Source organism: Sycon ciliatum, chromosome 6 (assembly GCF_964019385.1).
Source record: "Sycon ciliatum chromosome 6, ocSycCili1.1, whole genome shotgun sequence".
NCBI classification, from domain to species: domain Eukaryota; kingdom Metazoa; phylum Porifera; class Calcarea; order Leucosolenida; family Sycettidae; genus Sycon; species Sycon ciliatum.
In genome coordinates this window covers 23,462,399-23,484,215 of record NC_088648.1, presented here as the reverse complement: position 1 = coordinate 23,484,215, position 21,817 = coordinate 23,462,399, and the positions used below count along the sequence as shown (strand labels likewise).

General features: G+C 46.8%; 1 protein-coding gene across 1 annotated transcript; it reads left to right on the top strand.

The window, feature by feature from the left end:
• Window positions 1–240: 240 nt before the first annotated feature.
• Window positions 241–13,914, top strand: LOC135820137 (uncharacterized). The gene is made up of 3 exons (XM_065333448.1): window positions 241–561; window positions 1,181–1,236; window positions 13,536–13,914. Exons 1-3 carry the CDS (start codon window positions 241–243, stop codon window positions 13,912–13,914), a joined length of 756 nt encoding a protein of 251 aa, XP_065189520.1.
• Window positions 13,915–21,817: the final 7,903 nt, after the last annotated feature.

Sequence of the window (21,817 nt, the reverse complement as noted above, 5' to 3'; positions counted from 1 at the left end):
GACTCTTTTACACTGAGCACTAGGGTGTATGGGGAATTTGCAGTTCGATCCGACAGCGACAGTAACAGTGCCTCTTTTGAGAGTTCTTCTGTTGACGATGATGTTGGGCCCTGTTTCCTCACCCAATCCTGAAACCCTGGAAATATCCTGCAATCAGCTCAACCAAATGAGTTCGACCTGATACGAACTGCTCTAGAGTCCATTTCCTCTGTAAATGACCTTATTTTGTCGCTCAGTGAGATGCTAGGCCAGCAACGGGATGTCGAAGTCGGTGGAACGCCTGTTGATATGGTGGATTGCTACCTTTCAACTGAAGGTGGACCCTTTCCAACGGAGCAGCGTATTAACGCCAAAGGTAACCTCGGATTTTCCCTAGTCATCGTACCTGTTGAGGGCATCGACGTGTTGGTCTCTTTCATCTTTACCGGCCTGCCGTATTCATTTGGAGAGCTTCGCTATGATGTAATTCTGGTCAATGACGGTGAAGAGACACTCGTCTCTGTAACGCCGCGTTTTCGCGCCACCAATGGAGACGTTTTTGATCTGTTCCTTTCTGGTGAGGTATGTCATTATTGTTGCTGCCAATGTCAGATGTTTTGTCAGATCAGTCGGAGAAGTTACCAGTAGATCTTCACCTCAGTAATCTATGCATAATGTAGATACCTTGACGTTTGGAGACATCATATAAATCATTGTTGCTACATTGAGTTAATCAGCTGAGCAATCCAGGAATTGGCTGCTGAAAAGTGATGATAACAACATTTGGTTATTGGGGGGAAATGCTGAGGTTGGTGTTCATTAGTATGTTTCAGCAATGACGCAAGTAAGCTCCTTCAGGCGGCCTTAACAAAGCATGATCTGCGAAATCTTGAGATCATTCTCTTTCATAATTCCTCCGTTAACAAAAACTTCGTGATGGATTTTGATGGATATGAAAATGCTTAGAACAGGTCCAGAACAGTTTGTATCGACTACAAATCACTGGACGAAGGTGATTCAGCCTACGTACAGCGTCTTTACAAGAGAAACTGTTGGCGGAATGAGCAGAGAGTTCAGTTTGCGTCGCTTTTGCTTGACTCATTTTTGACCTTGCGTCGCTGTCGTCATCTGCTGCACGCGAGTCGTCATCTGCTGCACGCGAGTAGTCATCTCTCTCGAATCATTGTTCAGCTCATTTCAGCCATGGCTCGGCTTCTTTGATCACACTCCGCTGACCTTGATGACGCCGTCGTTCAAGTAAGTAGTTGGCTTTCAAGCTGCGTGATCCGCCGTGATGGCGATTCCTCGTTTCCACCAGGGGGTCGTAAAAATATTTTCCTCAAGATCGCAACCAGACCCTCCTGACGATAATTTTGCCACCTGATCTGTATGGTCCTATACCGGGGCTATACAATGAACTCGTTTTTGGTGTGGGGTTGCGATCACCTGTCACTCGGACTCACTCAACCCCAACTAAAATATTGATTTTGGTTTCAATATTTAGAGTTAACGGGGAAATTAGTTCACAAAGGATAAGCAGCAACATAATATTATCAGAGATGAAAATATGAATGGGAAGCTTCACGAGGACGAATTGTAACAAACCGAACGCCGATATCCTACAGTCATGTACTTAGTTGATGACAATGATGGAGTACCTAAACGCAATAACATGTGTAGTATCACACGACGTGATCATATTGAGGCTGGTTGCTGTTTTGCGTTGTCGAATTTTTATTATTATTATGAAATGACCCAAAGGCAATGTGCCTATCGAGGGGTTCATTTGATTGAAATAACAGTAGATGTAGATGTATGTACAAAGACAAGTAGGGATTGATGAGGAGAGAAATGGGGGAAATCAACTGCAAGGTGGCGGAATTCCGTTGATTGCATAAGCAGGGTCAGCTGTAAATTTCCTGAGGGCAGCTTTGAACTTATAGAGCGAGGCTTCCGATGTTAGACTGGGGGGTAAACAGTTCCATAGAATAGCAGTTCGGAACATGAAAAGGGACTTAGACAATGATTAAAATTTGGGAAGAATGTTTTTATTTGGTCGTCGCTCATTATCCGTAATCTTGAAATGGAAATCAGCAAGGTAATCACGATGATGGAAAACGTATCTGTGAAAAGTAGTGAGACTGATTATTTGACGACGATAGGCTAGTGACTCTAGGGAGCATTTAGAATTTATGACAGATTTGGAAGAATTGTAATCAAATGCATTTTTTTCTTTTTCAGTAGAGCTCTAGCAAACCTTGCCTGTAATTGATCAAGAGTGGTGATGGGTTTCTTATTAAATCCAAAAGACCACACGGTACAGCTATATTCGATCGCAGGTCTTAAGAACCCTTTGTACAGTATGATCATTGCCAAAGGCGTAAGTTGCTGGGACATTATTGACAGTAGGTGCACTCGATATCTGAATTTCGAAGTTATTGAGGCGACATGTTTGCGGAAATCCAGGTTGTCGGTCAAGGTGACGCCAAGATGTTGCAGTTCAGAAACCACCGTTAATGGCTCATTGTACATTTGGTATTGGATTCCTGCAGTAGGTGTATCATTTGTAGCTCTATGGCACAGCACGGATGTCTTTCTTGCTAAGAATTCACCTCCATTGTTCCTGCCCCATGTTTGACATGCATCGAGATCAGACTGCATGCTCGCTCTACTGGCGAGGGTGTCTTCAGGTTTGTAAGCCAGTAGGAGGGTGACATCATCTGCAAATAGATATTGTGTGCAATGTTGCATAGCGTTGGTCAGGTCATTTATATTCAAGTAGAGTAGGAATAGGAGTGGTGAAATTTGGGAACCTTGAGGGACTCCGCAGTTGATGGTTCGCTTCTTCGATTTAGTGCTATGTACCTTCACTTCAATTTGTCGATCCCCTAAGAAGCTCTTCAGCCATTTTACTGACGAAGCTGTAGCAATCTTACCGAATTTCTTTAGGAGTATAGAGTGGTCGACCCGGTCGAATTCTTTCCTGAAATCTAGAGATATCAGGTCAAAATGAGTGCCATTATCAATATTTACAGCCATTGATTGGGTTAGCAAGATAAGGTGGTCCGTTACAGACTTGTTGCGTACATATGCGAATTGACCTTTACAAATTACACCATGGGTCATCAGGTATCGAAGAAGACGTTCCGAGAGGATCTTTTCCATTAGTTTTGCTATGCATGGGAGAAGGGATATAGGCCTGTAATTGGTAGGCTCTTTGGCGCAACCTCTATTCTTGTACACCGGTATTACGGTGGATGATTTCCAGGAGGGCGGGAACACACCATGATCAAGGCTGTAGTTGAACAATACTGATAGTGATTGGGAAAGGATGTCTGCGAATTGCTTTAATAAGCGGTTTGTCAGGTTGATGTCAGATGATGATTTATGTTGTTGCAGCCTCCTTGCTGCATCGAGAGACTTCAATAGGGCGTATATTTCCCAATCCAAATTTGTTTCCATCGACGTCGGCTTCATTGATTGTCATTCTAGTTGCTACAGTATTCGGCGGAGTTGACTCAGTGGTGCATTGGCGGGCAAAGAAGGTACACAGCGTTTCGGCCTTCGCTTGATCTGTTTTGTGAATTTCATTGCCGTTCTGCAGGTCTGGAATTGCCTTTTTATTTGTTTGGTCAATATTGCATAGGCATGTTTGCACCACGCATGGCTACCTTTTCTATCTTTGCCAAACATTGTGTATCCGAGCGTTGAAAAGTATGTGTCCTTGGCGGCTCTTACTGACCAGTGGTACAGGTTGCGCGAGAGTTTGTATTCAGCTCGTAAGGAATCGTTGACTGGCTCCTTTCAGTGGAGCACATAGAGGCGGTTAGTTCGCTGACGTTTTGTCTAAAGATTTTTTTTGTGAACCATGGTTGGTTCGACTGGGTGTTTGTCCGGTGTGTGATGGTCGTTGCTGCCTGAAATACCTGGTCCAGCAGTGCAGAGTAGGCTGTGCATCTGAAACTGATGTGCACCTTGGTGCATTGCATGCATTCGGTCAATGGTAGTGTGCTCAGTTTCTGCCTGAGGAGGTGCATGTCAACCTTTCTGGAGACTGCGGCTGCGTTGACAGTACTTCTAGATTGGCGTTTCTCTGGTGGAGAATATGCGCAAAATAGAGGACAGCGGTCTGCAATGGGCATGGATGTGTAACATGAAGTGACAAGATGGGGCATATTAGTTGTGCTTTGACCGTTCTGTCTGGTCGTACCGTCCCGTTATCGCATCAGGCTAACATTCCATGAAGTATTGAAATGTAGCTTGTGCTTGGCTTAATGGCGCTTGCCCCCCCCCCCCTCCCACTCTTGACATCAGCACTAATATCCATGAAATTTCCAAGTTGGAAGGCCATTGGTTAGCGCTATCGAGCAGTGCTCGAGTTGACTTTCATGCCGTGGAATGTCTCAGTACTCCTTGTCCGTTTTGTGCTAGATTGTGCACGTCTGACTGTTCAAAATCTGGTTTAGCTGGTGGACTCGATCACAAAACCTGTGCCCACATATTTCCATGTTACAACCCTCAAAATACCTTGTGGTTTGTACAAACTGGTGTTCTTTTATCAGTGCACGTAATACCGGTCGTTAGCCGGTCATCACGACGCGCTAAGCTGTTATGATCGCACATTCACTGCAGCATGCTACTGACATACAGGAACATTCAGCACTGGTCACAGACCTATTCGGATACAGTGCAAATAACTGCGGTGGCAGTCGCTGCTGGAGGAGAGCGCTCCACACCACAGTTTGCTCTGATGTTGGGTCGGTTCAGTTCGTAGGAATATTGTTTGTACACGCTAATGTGTGACGGCTATAATACTAATCCATGAACGCAAAACTCTCTCTCTATATACATATACGTCGCGGTGCGCAGACAAATACTGTTGTGGAATGAATTCCATAAGCATCTATCATCTGCTACCTCCCAAAGATGGGCTAGGCCAGGTCACGACAAAAGCAAAAATCTTAAATTCTCCCGACAATCCAGTGAGAGAGTAAGTAGTTGTATTGTTCTTGGTCCACCTCCCCTTCCTTGCGAGGCACCAGAAGCAGAAAATCGAGAGCGATCTGTGGCGGCGCCCCTAGTGAAATCTACTCAGGGCTAAATCTTTAATGTATTCTGCTTCAAATGCATCTGACTCCTGAAAGGGGAACTTCACCCAGAATCAAAAATTTATGATCCGTAGAGGTTTGGGCGCTGAGTTGAATGGTGATGGTCCCACTTCGATCCGACCAAGCGTCAAGAGGGTCGCAACCAGACTCTCTTGACAGCATGACATAGCTGTTTCTGTTTGTCTAAGTAGACTATTATAATGAAGTCCTTATTTTTGAGTTCGTAATCTGGCACATCACCCCTGCAATCCCCACCGCGAAAATTCTCTTCAGTGAAACGTTATGCCGAAATCGCACTACGTAAAAATCACCGTGTACAAATTGTCGTGCATATTTTAGCACACGTCGGTACCAACCACACTGCACTTTTCCGTCTGCATGGATGACGTTTTCAGGCGACCAGCATGTGACGTTGTCGTAGCAAAGCGTGTGCCACGCGCTGGAAAAGACTGAGAAATTCAAAAACAAATTGTATGAAGAAGATTTCTCCTCGCGTTGTTGTCGTGGCAAACATTGCGTCTGGAGTAGTTTGTTCTGTTTTGTGTCATGAAAATGCACTATTGCAGTAGCGATTTTCTGCGCTCTTTGGTAGTGTTGAAACGATCTCACCGGATACTCGTTAGCTCGCTCGCCAGAAACTCGGCTCGTTTGTGCGGCCAGCTCGTTTGCACTAACGAACACCGTACACCGTACTCCGTACACATGGCAGTACATGTCGACCGGGGAGTCGTATAATATTTTACGACTCCCTGGTCGATCGAGAGTCCAGTCCCGCGCAAAGTGAAAATCACTCGCAGTTACAGGTGACTGTATGTTGCATGAGTCCTTTAGCCCCGTACATATTCCCGTACGCACGCACTCCCCTACACACGTTCATGCACTCCCTACACATTCATGCACCCCTTTTCCCGCTCACCCTATTACCACTTACTGCATGCACCCCTTTTCCCGCTCACCCTATTACCACTTACTGCATGCACCCCTTTTCCCGCTCACCCTATTGCCTCCCTTACTGCATGCACCCCCTTTTCCCGCTCACCCTATTGGCGTATTGCCACTTACTGCATGCACCCCTTTTTACTTCAACAACTTAGATATAACCAGAAGGCTGCGCTTGCGCAGTGTAGTTAGTTCTCCTAGTTGATTCTCCGAGTAGTTCTCCTATTGGATTCTCCTGTTGATTCTCCGAGTAGTACTCCCAGTTGTTCTTACAGTTGGTAGTCCTCCGAGTTGTCTTCTCCTCATAATTGCCCCCGAGTCCTCTACTTTAGTCCTCTTGGTGCTCAGTGAATATAACTGTTATCATAACCTACATTCCGTGCTGCCGTGTAAAGAGTGTGATAAGTAGAGTAGTAACGTAGAGTACAGTACCCATATATAGAAGGCGTACATTTGATAACATTGGCGCCCAGCTTTTAGCTCAAAGGCAACCCACGACCCTGAGCTAGCTGCTCTACCGCGATACCGACTGCTCTACCGACTGTACTGACCGACTAGCTGCCCAGCTGATGAATCTCCCACCGCTCCATTTCCCTGCGTAAGTACCCAAGCTTAAGTTTTTCTATATCGCTTCTTTCTTATTCAGCGGGTGAATTCGTATCGTTCTCTTGTTTGGGGATTGGTGTTCGTTCCTTGGCAAAAAAAAAAAAAAAAAAAAAAAATTAACGGATTTTATCACTATCAGCCTTACTACTGTTCTTGTTCTAAGTACCTCTTTGCCTTAATTAAATTAAAACGTACCCTTTGTTTTTACGTGGTGTTTCCGGGGTAGTACCTTTCCCCGTGTCCTTTTCAATCTCCCGTTGCAACGTTCCTCAAATTTTCGGTTGCAAATATGACGGCCCAGGGTTCTTGGATTAGTCCCCGCCCTTTCTTTGGCAAAGAAAATGAAGACTTTGAGGCGTTTCTCCTTGACTTTGACATGGCATGCGATGCCAATGGGTGGATCAATAGTACTCCTTTGGCTAGACCAATTCGGCCATCCCCGGTTACCCGAGGGGAGACCACTGCAGATGGGCCACCTGAGTTATTTTCAACCCCTGATTCTGCTCAGCAGGGTGCAAACCCCTTTCTGAATACCATGTACTCTGTGCCGGACATACCCACCCCGGTTCTCCAGTCGGAAGGGAAAGGGTACAGGCCCACCTCTAGTTGGAAGGGATCTCATGATAGTCCTAGAGGTTTAGGTGTTAGTGGTGGTGATGGTATGGCTAGTGAAGCCGAGTGGCGTGATATGGCTAAAAAGACGCATAGCAAGCTGCTCCTTTTAAAACGTTCTCTTCGAGATAGCGCATCGCGCTTTTTATTGAGCTTATCCTTGGTCGAGACGAATGACTACCATATTCTTCGCCAAGTTTTGATTGAAAGGTACATGCCTGCCGAAGCTCAGTATGTCCGAAGAGCGCAGCTGCGTACTAGACGCCGCCAAAATGGGGAGTCTCTGTCTACCCTGGCAGATGACATCCGCCTTTTGACGGCTCGAGCCTATCCTAGAGCAGGAGAAATGGAACGAGATGACTACGCCATGGAGTCTTTTATCCAGGCGTTGGGGGAGTCACTCCGCATGAGGGTCCGTGATAGTCAGCCTAGGACCATGCATGATGCTCTTCGCCGAGCCCTCTATTTGGAGGCTCACTCTTTTGCGGATGCCTCTGCTAAACATGATGAGTACAGAGTTGCAGTGTCCTCTGTACGAGACGACCGCCGAGGGTCTATTAAAAGCAGTGCCGATAAAGATGAACCAGACACGTTGACCCGTCTCTGTTTGGCAGTAGAGAAATTGGAAACCCGCATATCTAACTCCACCACCACTAACAGTAAAAGTAGCAATAGTGACCACCCCGACCATCAAGGGCAGTCAAAATTTACTAATCGTAAGAATAAGCATGAGGGTATTTATGATAATCCCCCTTCTGGTCGTCCTTATGACTCCAACCCACCCCCGAGCTTTGTCCGGGGCCCCCGTTCATCAATTAATCGTGACCCTCCTCCCCGTAATTTTGACCACGGTTCGTACTATGGGCCGCCCCATCACCCTGAGCAGGATAATTATCATGGGCATCCCCGGGAGTCTTACCAGGGTATGTATGCCGGCCCTCCTCATCAAGAGTATGAACAAGGAGCGTTTTATCCTCCTTCCCGTCCCCAGGAACAAGGAGCGTTTTATCCTCCTTCCCGTCCCCAGGAACAAGGAGCGTTTTATCCTCCTTCCCGTCCCCAGGCACAAGGAGCGTTTTATCCTCCTTCCCGTCCCCAGGATCAGGGAGCGTTTTATCCTCCTTCCCGTAAGACCCCCCAAGGAGCGTCTCATCCTCCTTCCCGTGGCTATGGACCTCGTAACAATTCCCGTCAGCCCCCACGTAACGGTAGAGATGATAGATATGGTCCCCCACCTCATGGCCCACCCTCTCATAATGTTCGTTTCCGTGATCAGCCTTTAAACTGAGTCACGAGGCGGGTTCTTCTTTTGGTAGAATTAACGATGATAATGTAGAAGTTCCTGCTGATGACAACTCTCTTGTCGACACAACTTTTGTGTCTCTTTGTGATAGTGGTAACAGTAAATTAAGTAAGGCTGATAGTTGGTTGGAATCCATTCTGCCTTGGGGTAATGCTGATTGTCATTCTGGGGAATGTGATGTGGGTTCAACTGTTGGGTATGAGATGTTAGCAGACACTTCGCTGGGTGCCCCTTACTCCGCATGCACGGAATGTTGTGATGACGGCTCGGAGGCGCATATCCCACTCTTAGAAGAGTTTGAAGAAGAGGATGAGCCTCTTCTTCCCTTTGCGCCTCCGGAAATCCATCACAACACCCCTAATTTTTTAGCTATTCAAGTGTTGATGGATCAAAATGCGGATGACACACCTGTTTTGCCCGTTACCTCCGCGCTTGAAACCACGCCCGTGTTGCAAGCTGTAAATGCTCTCCACGAAGAAGATACATGTACTGATGATGAATACCTCGACCTGACCATCCCTAATGTTTCTGCCCGTTCAAGTGGTTTTTACGTTTCGGGTACCTTTAACTTTCCTAATCCAGATGCTAGTGCAACCACTCCTGTTCATGTCAGCCGTATCCTTGTTGATACGGGTGCCGCAGTTTCACTCGTGAAAGAGAGTGTCCTAAAACAGTCTGATGTTCATCCGGACTCCCATAGTGCTGAAGACGTATTTGGTGTAAGACGTCTGTATTCTGCAGAGGGCCGCCCCATGGAATTTTCGGGAGCCGTGACCTTTACCCTGCAGTTGGACCATTCCAGCACCCCTTTACAATTTTCAGCTATCATAGTCCCTAATTTGCATGAAGACTTTTTGTTGGGCGCTGACGTCCTAGTGAAGTATGGCATAGTTTTAAACTTGAGTAATTGTACGATGACCTGGAGTGGGAGTTCGACCCCACTCGTCCCGTACATCCCCCACAGAACTGTGGAGCCACAGGCCCCAGTCGAAGGTAGTGATGTCATTTTGCAGGAGCATGTACACATTCCAGCTCGTTCCGAAATGATTGCTATTGGCAGAATTGCATGCTCATTCTCTACTGGATTGGTAGAGCGAATGCCCTCCCCCTCATGTAGCTCTGTGTTAGTTGGTTCCACCTTGGTCAGGTCGAGTGTTGCCGGCGAAGTTCCTGTTCGCTTGCTAAATCCATCAGATTCCCCAGTTGTATTGCGTGAGAATCATCCAATCGCCACTTGGCATGGAATGGACACTTTTTCGTTCGCTGAGTTGGACGATATTTCGCCCACAGGACATCCTGTGGATGGCGCGGTTGATCCATCAACTTCAAATACTGTATCCTCCGGAGAGAGACAGTGCCTCCCAAACCTCTCTCCGAGACAGTGCCCACCCAATAATGTTATTGTTGACTCGGAGGTCCAGTTCCACGGAACTAGGCCTCCAGAATTTTGCCCTGCAAATTCATATGACCCAATTGCTGAGAGTGATTCTAGTGCTACAGGAAGGTTGTTCCATGGCACTCGCCCTCCAGAACATGATTTTTGCCATAATGTGCACACTGATACCCAGCAATCGGTTGACATGTCCAAATTCTTTGATTTATCAGACTGTTCAGCTTCCGCTGATCAGTTAGCTCAACTAACACGTGTCTTGAACGAATTTTCGGATGTCATTGCCCAAAACGACTCTGAGATCGGGTGTACAACTACCATGAACCATACCATTGATGTTGGCAATTCACGTCCCATCAATCAGGCACCGAGACGTTTAGCCCCCACCAAGGCAAATGAAGTACGAAAACACGTCCAAGACATGTTAGATAGTGATGTGGTAGAGCCTAGTAACTCTCCTTGGTCTAGCCCTGTAGTGTTAGTGGCCAAGTCAGATGGTTCCACCCGGTTTTGTGTAGACTACCGGAAGTTGAATGCAGTTACGCTGAAAGATGCACATCCTCTCCCAAGGATAGATGACACACTAGATCATCTTTGGGGTGCGAATTTTTTCAGTACCTTGGATCTTCAGTCAGGCTATTGGCAAGTCCCCATGGACGAAGATTCCAAAGAGAAAACTGCTTTCAGCACTCCCGATGGATTATTCCAGTTTACGCGTATGCCGTTCGGACTCACCAATGCTCCTGCCACTTTTCAACGGTTAATGAACGCCACCTTACGCGGCTTGACCTTCGATGCCTGCCTCATTTACCTTGATGATGTGATCATTTTCTCACGCACATTTAAAGAACACCTAGACCGATTCCGTAAAGTACTCTTGGCCTTACGACGTGCAGGTCTGAAGCTGAAACCCCGCAAATGCAAACTTTTGAGACAATCAGTCCCCTACCTTGGTTTTCTAGTCTCATCCCAGGGTATTGCTGCTAACCCTGAGAAGTTTGCCCCCATTGTTTGCTGGAAGCCCCCCACCACTGTTAAGGGAATCCGGGTTTTCCTTGGTTTCACCGGCTATTATCGCCGTTTCATTGAATGCTATGCTGAAAAAGCTGCCCCTCTTGTTGCATTAACCAAGAAGAGTGCCAAGTTCGTGTGGAATACCGAACAACAGGAAGCTTTTGATTGTTTGAGAGAGAAAGTACTTGACGCTCCTGTGTTGGCCTTCCCTAATTTTGCCCGGCCATTCATTTTGGATACTGACGCATCTAACTTTGGCCTAGGTGCAGTCCTTTCTCAGTTAGATCATGCTGGCCTAGAGAGACCTATTGCCTTTGCCAGTAGAGCCCTTTCCAAGACAGAGTGTAATTACTCTTTCACCCGTAGAGAGTTGTTGGCCATAGTTTGGGCCACCCACCATTTCAGAACATACCTCGTTGGCAATCATTTTCTATTGCGTACCGATCATGCTGCTTTGGCTTGGTTGAACTCCTTTACGTCTCCCGAAGGTCAAGTTGCGCGTTGGAATGAGCATTTGGCAGAGTAGGATTTTTCAATTGAGCATCGTCCTGGTGCCCGGCACGCGAACGCAGATGCCCTTTCCCGTATTGATTTAGGTAAACCCGAAAGAGAAATTTTATCCATGGCTGGTGAAATCCTTTCGGAGGCCCACGTCTGTGCCGTGACCGTGCGGCTAGATGATGATGACCTGACCACCTGGCAGACAGCTGTCGCAGAGGACCCCGACATCAGCTTAGTCGTAAAACGTTTACTAGACGCCCGCAGTAGTGACGGCGATGACCCTCGTGCAGCTGTTCGACAAGGGGATTCGAGTACTGTACGAACACTTTTGACGCAACAGAATCAACTTTTTATTTCCAATGAAATCCTTTACCGAACTATTGATGCAACCTTGGATAAAGAATCATACAAACAACTTGTGGTGCCTACCTCTTTACGTGATCAGATGCTTGCTCTGGCCCATGATCATCCATCCTCTGGTCACTTTGGAGTAGATAGGACGTTAGCTAGACTCCGCTTAACGTGCTACTGGCCGAATATGTCTACCAGTGTTGCATTGTTTTGTCGCAACTGTAATGTCTGTGCAGTGTGTAAGAACCCCCGGCCTCTGCCTAGAGCAGAGCTTTCCCATGTTAAAGCCGGCGAGCCGTTTGAGACCATTGCACTGGACATTATGGGCCCTTTACCTACCACTGCCAACAATAATAAGTATATTCTCGTCATTGGGGATTATTTTACCAAATGGCTAGAGATTATCCCATTACCTAACATTACTGCCCAAACCGTGGCCGTGGCCTTAGTGGAACGGATTTTTGTCCGTTTTGGAGCCCCTGAGAAAATCCATTCGGACCAAGGATCACAGTTTTGTTCACAGCTGTTTCTTGAATTGTGCACGCGGTTCGATGTGAAAAAGACTCGAACGACACCATATCACCCCATGTGTGATGGCATGATTGAACGGGCCAACCGCACCATTCAGGTCATGCTCCGTGCTTTTATTGATTCAGCTGATTGTGATTCTTGGGATGAACGGTTACCACTGGTTCAATTAGCCTACAATACGAGTGAACACAATTCCACTCGTTATACCCCATTCTTTCTATTGTTCGGGAGGGAGGCCCGTCTGCCCCTATCAATGATCTGCCCAGCCCCGGATACCCTTCCCAGCTACATCACCCACACATCCTATGCGGTGCGGTTGAGAGATCGACTGACCGCTGCATATAGGTTAGTCCGGGAACATTTGGATGTTAGCCACCGTCGTGCTAAAACCAACTATGATCTCAAAGCAAACGCAGATGCTTTGAAAGTAGGACAGTTTGTTTGGCTTTACCGACACCCCCAAGCTGGCGACAGCCCTAAATTGTTCCGGTATTGGGATGGCCCGTGGCAAATTTCTGTTGTTCACTCCCCCCTAGTCTATACCATTAAACGGCTTGGCGTCCAGTCATCCCGGCGGACCACTATCATGACCGTCCACAGGAATAGATTAAAGCGAATCTTTGGCCCGGTGAACCTCCCACCTGTGGACGCCCCGGGTAACCCACCCCCCGCTCCCATCATGGCGGGAGTCACCATTCCCCGTCTGCCCTCTTCATTTACGCCCTTGTTTTAATCCTCTTCAGCTGAGTGTTCGTCCTCGCTGTTGCAGTGTCCGTAATATTTACCTAATCCTTTTCAGCTGAGTGTTCGTCCTCGCTGTTGCAGTGTCCGTAATATTTTCCTCTTCAGCCGAGTGTTCGTCCTCGCTGTTGCAGTGTCCGTAATATTTAACTAATCCTCTTCAGCCGAGTGTTCGTCCTCGCTGTTGCAGTGTCCGTAATATTTAACTAATCCTCTTCAGCCGAGTGTTCGTCCTCGCTGTTGCCGTGTCCGTAATATTTAACTATTCCTCTTCAGCCGAGTGTTCGTCCTCGCTGTTGCAGTGCCCGTATAATATTTAGCTATTCTTCTTCAGCCGAGCGTTCGTCCTCGCTGTCTCCAGCAGAGTGTTCGTCCTCTGTGGCTTCTAACCCATACATTGCTGTTTTGGTTTGTTTGTGGGTGGCTGTGTGTCTTCCCCTGTGTTCTGTCTGGTATGCAGTACCATCACGGTGCAGATGCTTCCGGCCGCGGGCCGCGAACCACCACCGCCACCACCTCCTCCTCCTCGCCAACCCATCCGTCCCCTGATGCGACGGCAGGAAGATGCGCGCTGCGTCATCCAGCGACGCCAGGTGCAGCGTCAGGCGCAGCGGCAGGACCAGCGGCCACAGCGGCGAGTCCGATCGGCCGCCTACATCGCCCGGGCTCGCCGCCATGCCGCTGATCGGCGAGCACGTCGGAGCACTAACAATCCACCTCCCCGTCCCACCCCACCCCCGCCCCCACCCCCGCCCACGCCCCCACCTCCTGCCCCCACTAGGTATAATCGTTTTCGTGATGACGTGGAGTTGGTGTCGGAGTGTGAGTTGTCCGAGTAAGAATTGTGTTACATGCGTTGTTCAATTGTCTGGTGTTGATATGTGGAATGCGTTGTTAAATTGTCTGGTGTTGGTATGTTGCGTGCGTGGCGCTGTGTGTGGTGTGCCTGTGAGCCCCCCCCCCCCGACTGCCCTATTACACTTAATTAACTTCATTTTTCTTTTTCTTTTTTTTTAAATTCTTTTTTTATGTATCGTGTACTGTGCATGTGGTGAATACGTGTTGTGTGTGAGTTGTGTATGTGATTCCCGCTTTACATTCTTTAACCATCCAGTATTTTGTTTGTTTTTCTTCTCGTGGGGACACGAGTCCTTTCCACCCAGAGAGGGGGGTAATGTTGCATGAGTCCTTTAGCCCCGTACACATTCCCGTACGCACGCACTCCCCTACACACGTTCATGCACTCCCTACACATTCATGCACCCCTTTTCCCGCTCACCCTATTACCACTTACTGCCTGTACCCCTTTTCCCGCTCACCCTAACGTTATTACCACTTACTGCATGCACCCCTTTTCCCGCTCACCCTATTGCCTCCCTTACTGCATGCACCCCCTTTTCCCGTTCACCCTATTGGCGTATTGCCACTTACTGCATGCACCCCTTTTTACTTCAACAACTTAGATATAACCAGAAGGCTGCGCTTGCGCAGTGTAGTTAGTTCTCCTAGTTGATTCTCCGAGTAGTTCTCCTATTGGATTCTCCTGTTGATTCTCCGAGTAGTACTCCCAGTTGTTCTTACAGTTGGTAGTCCTCCGAGTTGTCTTCTCCTCATAATTGCCCCCGAGTCCTCTACTTTAGTCCTCTTTGTGCTCAGTGAATATAACTGTTATCATAACCTACATTCCGTGCTGCCGTGTAAAGAGTGTGATAAGTAGAGTAGTAACGTAGAGTACAGTACCCATATATAGACGGCGTACATTGGATAACATGTATGCCTGCACGACACTTGAGTTGTTTCAGTTGTCGTTGCAGCTTTGGTGGACTCTACTGATGTCTTGTTCTGCATCTGCTGACCTGTCGCAGGATATGCTTCGGTCACCTCTCCATTCGAGTGAAAGTTACGCTCAGTCGTTTGGAAGTTTTCTCCCGCGATGCAGCGAAGACCAGGGCTACTTGCAATCTTTGCAAAACGGTCTATTCTTACAAAGGCTAATCGACGACGGCGCTGAAAAGACATCTCGACACCAAACAGCAGTCCGAAGTGAAGCAGCAGCAACTCCAAATGCCGGCGGTGATAATTCATGTAATTTGAACCAAAAAAAGGGTTTGCTCCCCACACCGGAGCTCGCGCTATTCCGCCGACTTTACTTGACACTTGACTGACTCACGACTGCCATCCAGAGCACACGAGAAGTCCATCGAACCTTCGACTCGGCAAACCTGCAAGAAAGCACCACTCCCTGCTCAATACACAGTGTTTCGGGGAATTCACCCCTCATCAGTTGAGCTTGAGTAGGCTGAGGAAGATTGTGCCTGAAGAGCACCACTTATATAGTGCTCTCCAGGCACAAACATCACCAGGGATACAAACTTACAGTAATTTGAACCAGCTGAAAAAATCGAACTCAGAAAAAAAAATATTAAAAAAATAATCATATTTGCCACATCAATGAAACTCGTTAGCTCGCTCGATAGCTTGCTCGTTAGTGGAACTGATCGCTCGTTTGTTATAGATACGCTCGTTTCAAAGCACTGCGAAGGATTTCAGTTAACCCTGTAGCTTAGATTACTATAAAGTGGTCAAAGACCGAAATCCCAATAACTGCATCCAGTGCCGAGCCACCGCTAAGGAGCTACATCTCCGCCTTGATCCTAGAGGGTGGTGGTGTTCGTACAGATGCGGAAAACTTGGCTCCACGCGAGTCTTCCGCCAACCATGAATCATTTTGCAGCTCAGAACGATGCTCGGAAAATGGTGATGCAACAGCTGCAGCGATAGAAATTGTTTACAAGTGCACACATTCTCCTCGTCGCCTACTTGGTTCTGAGTCATTCCAGAGAGCGTCGGATGTATATTGTGGACTTCTCATCTTGAGAACGAGATTGCATACTCTAGGCAAATGCACAAACAACAAAGCTACGGCACAAAAAGAACACTTCAACTGGGATGAGTTTCAGAAGAAACTTTATTCAGCCCCGTACGATCACTGAGTAGCACAAAGGTCGAGAACGGCAAGTTGAGTTCAAAAAGAAACAGAAGACTGATGCTCTACGACGACCAGCTAACTGTGTGTCATTTATCGGCACGGTCGAGGAGTCCGAATTATGCCAAAGGTCCTATTCCCAAAACCATGGCTTCGCATGTCACCAATATGACTAGATACTGAATATACAGTTAGAAAGTGCAACTCGTGGTCTGGCACGAGGAAAACATGGATGCAGTGAATGGGATTTTCGGTCTATGACCACTTGCTGGTGAGCTGATCTACTCACCTTCCGCCGTTTTAGGAGCTGCATCTGCGCTTTGATCCTTGAAGGGTGGTGGCGTTCCTACGGATGCGGAAAGCCCGACTTCCAGCCGAGTCTCACGCGAAATTTATAATTAATTAAAGTGCAACAACTAGCCACAAAACTGACAGGGTGCTAATACATTGCTCTCTAATCTACTTAAACCCAGACCTTTCTGAGTTGGAAGGCTGCTTGTTAGCTCTTCAGATATGTGTTGGAGGTGTAAGGTGGTGGAATGTCTCAGTATTCTGTCAATTGTTGTGTCTAATTGTCGCTCTTTCTGACTGTATAAATTTAGTGTCTAGTGACAGTGCTGAACAGTTGTTATTAACATGACCGTATCGATACGTCCCTTTCGTTTTTACATTTTATTATTGGCTCAACATCCGAATATCAAATTATACGGAAACTGGGAGGATTGCTGTGCGTCCCTCATATCCGGCCACATGTACTCCAGTCAGGTCGCACTGTGGATATTCACGCTTTTTCTCACACCGCCTCACACTAATCATTTAGCGCCTCTTCTTCAGTCCATATCCGTTATATGTCTGATTCATTGTACGGCCCAGGAAGATGAACGCTAGCGGGGCAGCGAATCGCTTGGCAAAAACTCAGGTTTAGCTTCCAAGGACACAATCTGTTTTAGTTTCAATGCCTTATCTCATGATCTGCAGTCAACAATGCCGCGGTGATGTTCTACAAAACACGTGTATTTGTAGTAACTTGTAATGGAAGGATCCTAGTTGGATCCCCTATCGGCGTTCCAGCTTGTCTTCAACCTTTTTGGGAATCTTGTAGCAATAATGACAATGTTCTAACCGTATTGATCCCAAGCAAGGAAAGGTAAACATTAATGATGATAATTGTGTTTCGTTGGGACTGTAGCTTTTGCTCGTTTTCGTTGCGCTTGCCTTCCCCTCTTTGGTATTTCCATAACCTTGAACCTTCCGAGTTGGAAGGCTGTTGGTTAGCGCTACGGAGATGTGTTGAAGCTAGGTGTCAGGACGTCGAATGTCTCAGTACTCTTGTCAGTTTTGTGCCTAGTTATTGCACTTTCTGACTGTATATAGTATCCAGTTACAGAGATGGAGAGTTACACTTAACTCGTATCCATATGTCCTCTTCCTTTCCATATTTATTTATGGCTCAACATCCGAGTTTCAAATTGCACACCTGATGAGCCGTCACGAACCATACGGCAAAACGTACGTCGTGTGAAACAACTTGTTTTGTAGTCAACTTGTCCATCACAATGTCATGCATCAGGAGTACTGTAGGAGTTTGGCTTTCGGCTTGTACAATTCGTTTTCGCAAAGCTTCCCATTTCTTTACTTATCTTTGATATTTTATGACCCACCCAAGTTGGGTGGTGTGCGGCTTTGCTGCATCGAATTGTAGTTAGACCGCTTTGTCAAATATCGTACTGGTCTCGTCATCGTCCAGTAACAATCGACATTCTTTGTTTCGTTGGAACTGTAGCTTTTGCTCGTTTTCGTTGCGCTTGCCTTCCCCTCTTTGGTATTTCCATAACCTTGAACCTTCCAAGTTGGAAGGCGGTCGGTTAGCGCTACGGAGATGTGTTGAAGCCTAGTTATTGCACTTTCTGACTGTATAATTATAGTATCCAGTTACAGTGATGGAGAGTTACTCTTAACTCGTATCCATATGTCCTCTTCCTTTCCACATTGATAAGTATATACTCAACATTTTCAGGATTGGCCCTATCATAGATAAATTTGTCGATGTTCCAGCAACGCCTCAAAAGCTTCGTTTATGTCATTTAAAAAATAAGATAAAAGATGACTGAGGGAGAAAAACACACACACACACACTGCACGCGCGCAAGGATATCACAAAAATGTTTACTAGTATCATGCATTACAGTTATTGTTCCTGTACTTCTCTAAGTCTAAAGATAAGAAACTAGACGTGACGAGGAACCTACTGATACTGCTTGCATGGCGAAAAGAGCGTAGTTGCACTTCTGCTAAACATCAAAAATTAGAGCGTGGCTCACCATGATCGGACCTCTAATTTAGTAATATTTTATGAACACACGCGCCCACACACACAACAAAACAATTCACGAAATAAATAAACCGAGAATAAATTTGACGAAGAAGGAACGCATACAAAAAAGAAAGAGAGAAAGGTAGCTGATTTGCATGACGAGACGAGGTGGACCTGGACGAGACGAGGTTGACATTGAAGAGACGAGGTTGGATATGAGACGAGGTTGAAGATGAGACGAGGTTGGCGGCGAGACGAGATTGACGTGACGAGACGAATGCCAGGCGGTAGAGCACGAGAATCTCAGGGTCGCGGGCTTCGGCAAATGTTGGGCGCCAATGTTGAGTCCAAACAAGAGACTGACGAAGGAACTCAGTCGGTAGAGCATCAGACTCTTAATCTCAGGGTCGTGGGTTCGAGCCCCACATTGGGCGCCAATGTTGAGTCCGAACAAGGCCAACTGAAAACGAAAACAGGTATGTTGGTTGAACGACATTTATTAGACACGGGATGACTAAGACCAGGACGAACGAAACGACTACATGGTGATTATTGAAGAGGGAGATTATTGAAGAGAGCTTATTGAAGAGAGAGATTATTGAAGAGAGAGTAACGCAATATAAAGGGCCTGGGTAACTATGGCAAACATGGGGGCGCAAGTAGCTACCATGGCCAAATGAATAATGCATGAACTAATGAAAATGAACTACATGTAATTACTTGTGGGCCTAACAGTATGTATTCCACTTTTCCTGGATGGGCCCTAGCACAGATAAATTCGTCGATGTTCCAGCAATGCCTCAAAAGGTGCGTTGATGTAAATTTAAAAAAGAGAGCACCATCATTTTACAAGTTGTTCGTTTCGGCCCACACTAACGATTATAAGCAGGATGCTGTTGAGTCAAAATGTCAGTATCACATCAGTCAGTTTTGTGCTAATTGTTGCAATTGTTGCTGCGTATAATCGCTAGTGTTGGACAAAACGGATAACTTATAAACTTATGGTCCTCTCTCTTTGTAATCCTTGGTTCTCTATCCGAGTTAAGATAAATTAGATTGCATTACAGCATTACACACAGACGCTGAGACCTCCAACGTCGCTTGAGCAGCAGGGTCGACCCACCGCTTTCCACATTTCTAGTTTATATCCTGGAGCATAGTAGATTTAAAAAACACTCGTCAGAGATACTAGCATTGAAACCATAGCGTCCACCTTTCAAAACGCGTTGTGGCCGTTTTCAAGCTACCCGTACTCGTTCAACAGTAGTATTAACGAGATAATGGCAGGAAAGTCCTTAAGGTACAATGCTATTAACAAGCCGCTCAGTAATTAATGTACAATAGAGAGGTGATAGAAACAGCACATGGACGAAGAGCTAAAGCAACAGCGATGAATGCGTGACCAATTTTCTTTTTTCATTGGCTTTTGCCTGTTAGTCACCTAACGATAAGGCCTAAAAGCACATGGGTGATGCATTTCGAGATGCTATTCAAGAGCCTGACGCGTGGCCTTCTCCTCAGTATTATTACAGTCCTGTTTCCGAAGAAACATTTTCAGCAGCCAGACACTGTGTGTTCTCTGCACCATTCATTGTGATTGGTCACACTGCCATTGCGTCCGCACGCAAACAACGGTAACGACGTATTTCCCGTATGTCACGTGATTGTCGCCTGTGATTTGACCAATGAGAGATCAAACAGCGCGGGCTGGAAAGCGCGGTCCTGCCTGCTTAAAGGTGATGGAACTGGATCCACTGCCCATCGTCAAGTGACGACGGGCAGGAACGGATTCCACTGGACTGACTCTCTACTTCATGGTCTTTCATTGGTTACTAATAAAATAACTAAAGCAGAAGAGCGACTGTTTGCAACCACAACTGTCATCATGGCGCCCAAACATTTCATCTGGAACTGGGAGAAAAGAAGCCCTTTTGTTGAACGATATCGGCGATGTGAATAAGCTCCTCCGCAAAGTTGAGGAAGAGAACTTTTATTGCCGAGTCGCTTGCGAAGGAGATCATGGACGAGCCGGTTGAGCCTCAACCAAAGCGCGCAATGCTCAGCAACCTGCAGGACCCGCGCAATTCGCCGAGGTTTCCGATCAAGACGTGGGGAAAATCCGTGGGAACAGAACAGCCAGAATGCCCGACGCCCTGTCGACAATGTCAATGGCACCACGAGAAAAAAAGCACTATGGACTACTACAAAAAAACTGTACAAGAAACCAATCACAAAATACAATGCAGGTGTGTCTGTCATGTATCTCTTTATTTGGCTTGGGTGCACACGGGAAACACGTTCGAGTCAATCATACTGGGCCAGTACCGCTGTTCATACAGCCCTTGCCGCTATTGCGGCGCGGGCTGGAATCCGCGGTACTGCCCTCGTACTCGTGCAGGAACCTGGCCTTCCTTAGTTGCAATCGCAATTCAGTCTAGGTAAATGACACTGAAGGAATCTGTACATTGCACTCGTGACCGTTGTCAGCTTGTGTGCCATCTTGCAGACGTTTAGCTATCAGGATCACCGCTTCGCTCCATAGCAATGCGAAGTCTCGTTCCTGTCCTGCTAATGGCCATTATCTGTAATCTTTGTAGAATTGAGGAGCTGGTGAAGCCTAGTCCACTCGGCTGACCTCTTATCTGGGCATAGTGCTGGATGTCAACGTGGTTCGGTGTGTAACTACAAGTTACCTCATTGTTATCTACCTGCCGATTGCCCAGCGTGTCTACGCCGAACAAGTGATCCTGTCACCTCAAACATTTTCTAGCAGGGTTCTAAAAGCGAGGAAATGGGATAGCCCATCCGTTGGCACCGTCTTAGAGTAATCTGGCTGAGCGCTTGCAAAGAAGTTCTGTCATCCTGGCACGCATTAACAGCAGCCATGTCCTTGTGGCTTAATCGCTATAGGTACTATCTTCTACTCTGACGTCATCACTGTTTGATGGCACGATTCAGTTGCCAACAACACCATCCTCTATCTCTATTACATGTATACTATTGTTGAGGGTACACACTTGGCATTATTACAGAGCCGATTACAGGAGCAAATATCTTCCATTATAACAGCAAGTGGGTGAACGCCGAGGATGGTCATTCAGGATTCAGACCCTTGCAAGTTTACATTATTCTTTGCTGGTCAGGCAAACAACATGAGGTCACGTATGAAGACATTTGGGATCTCCCTCATCTACTTCTGCTGTTTGGACACCTTCGCACTGAGCGCTAAGTTGAATAGAGACTATAGAACCCGATCCGACAGCGACAGCAACAGTGTGTCTTTGGAGAGTTCTTCTGTTGACAGTGATGCTGGACCCTGCTTCCTTACTCAAACCTGTGGTACTGGAAATATCTTGGAATCTGCTCAACCAACTGAGTTCGACCTGATACGAACTGCTCTGGAGTCAATAACCTCTGAAGACGATCTGGTCTCAACCATAGC

What these genes read in the sequence shown, in the direction of transcription:
- LOC135820137 (XM_065333448.1), top strand. Translation starts at nt 241, where the DNA reads ATGCTAGGCCAGCAACGGGATGTCGAAGTCGGTGGAACGCCTGTTGAT. An exon ending in ATCTGTTCCTTTCTGGTGAG is followed by an intron (nt 562 to 1,180) that starts GTATGTCATTAT and finishes AGCTCATTTCAG; the next exon opens with CCATGGCTCGGCTTCTTTGA. An exon ending in TTGATGACGCCGTCGTTCAA is followed by an intron (nt 1,237 to 13,535) that starts GTAAGTAGTTGG and finishes TCTGGTATGCAG; the next exon opens with TACCATCACGGTGCAGATGC.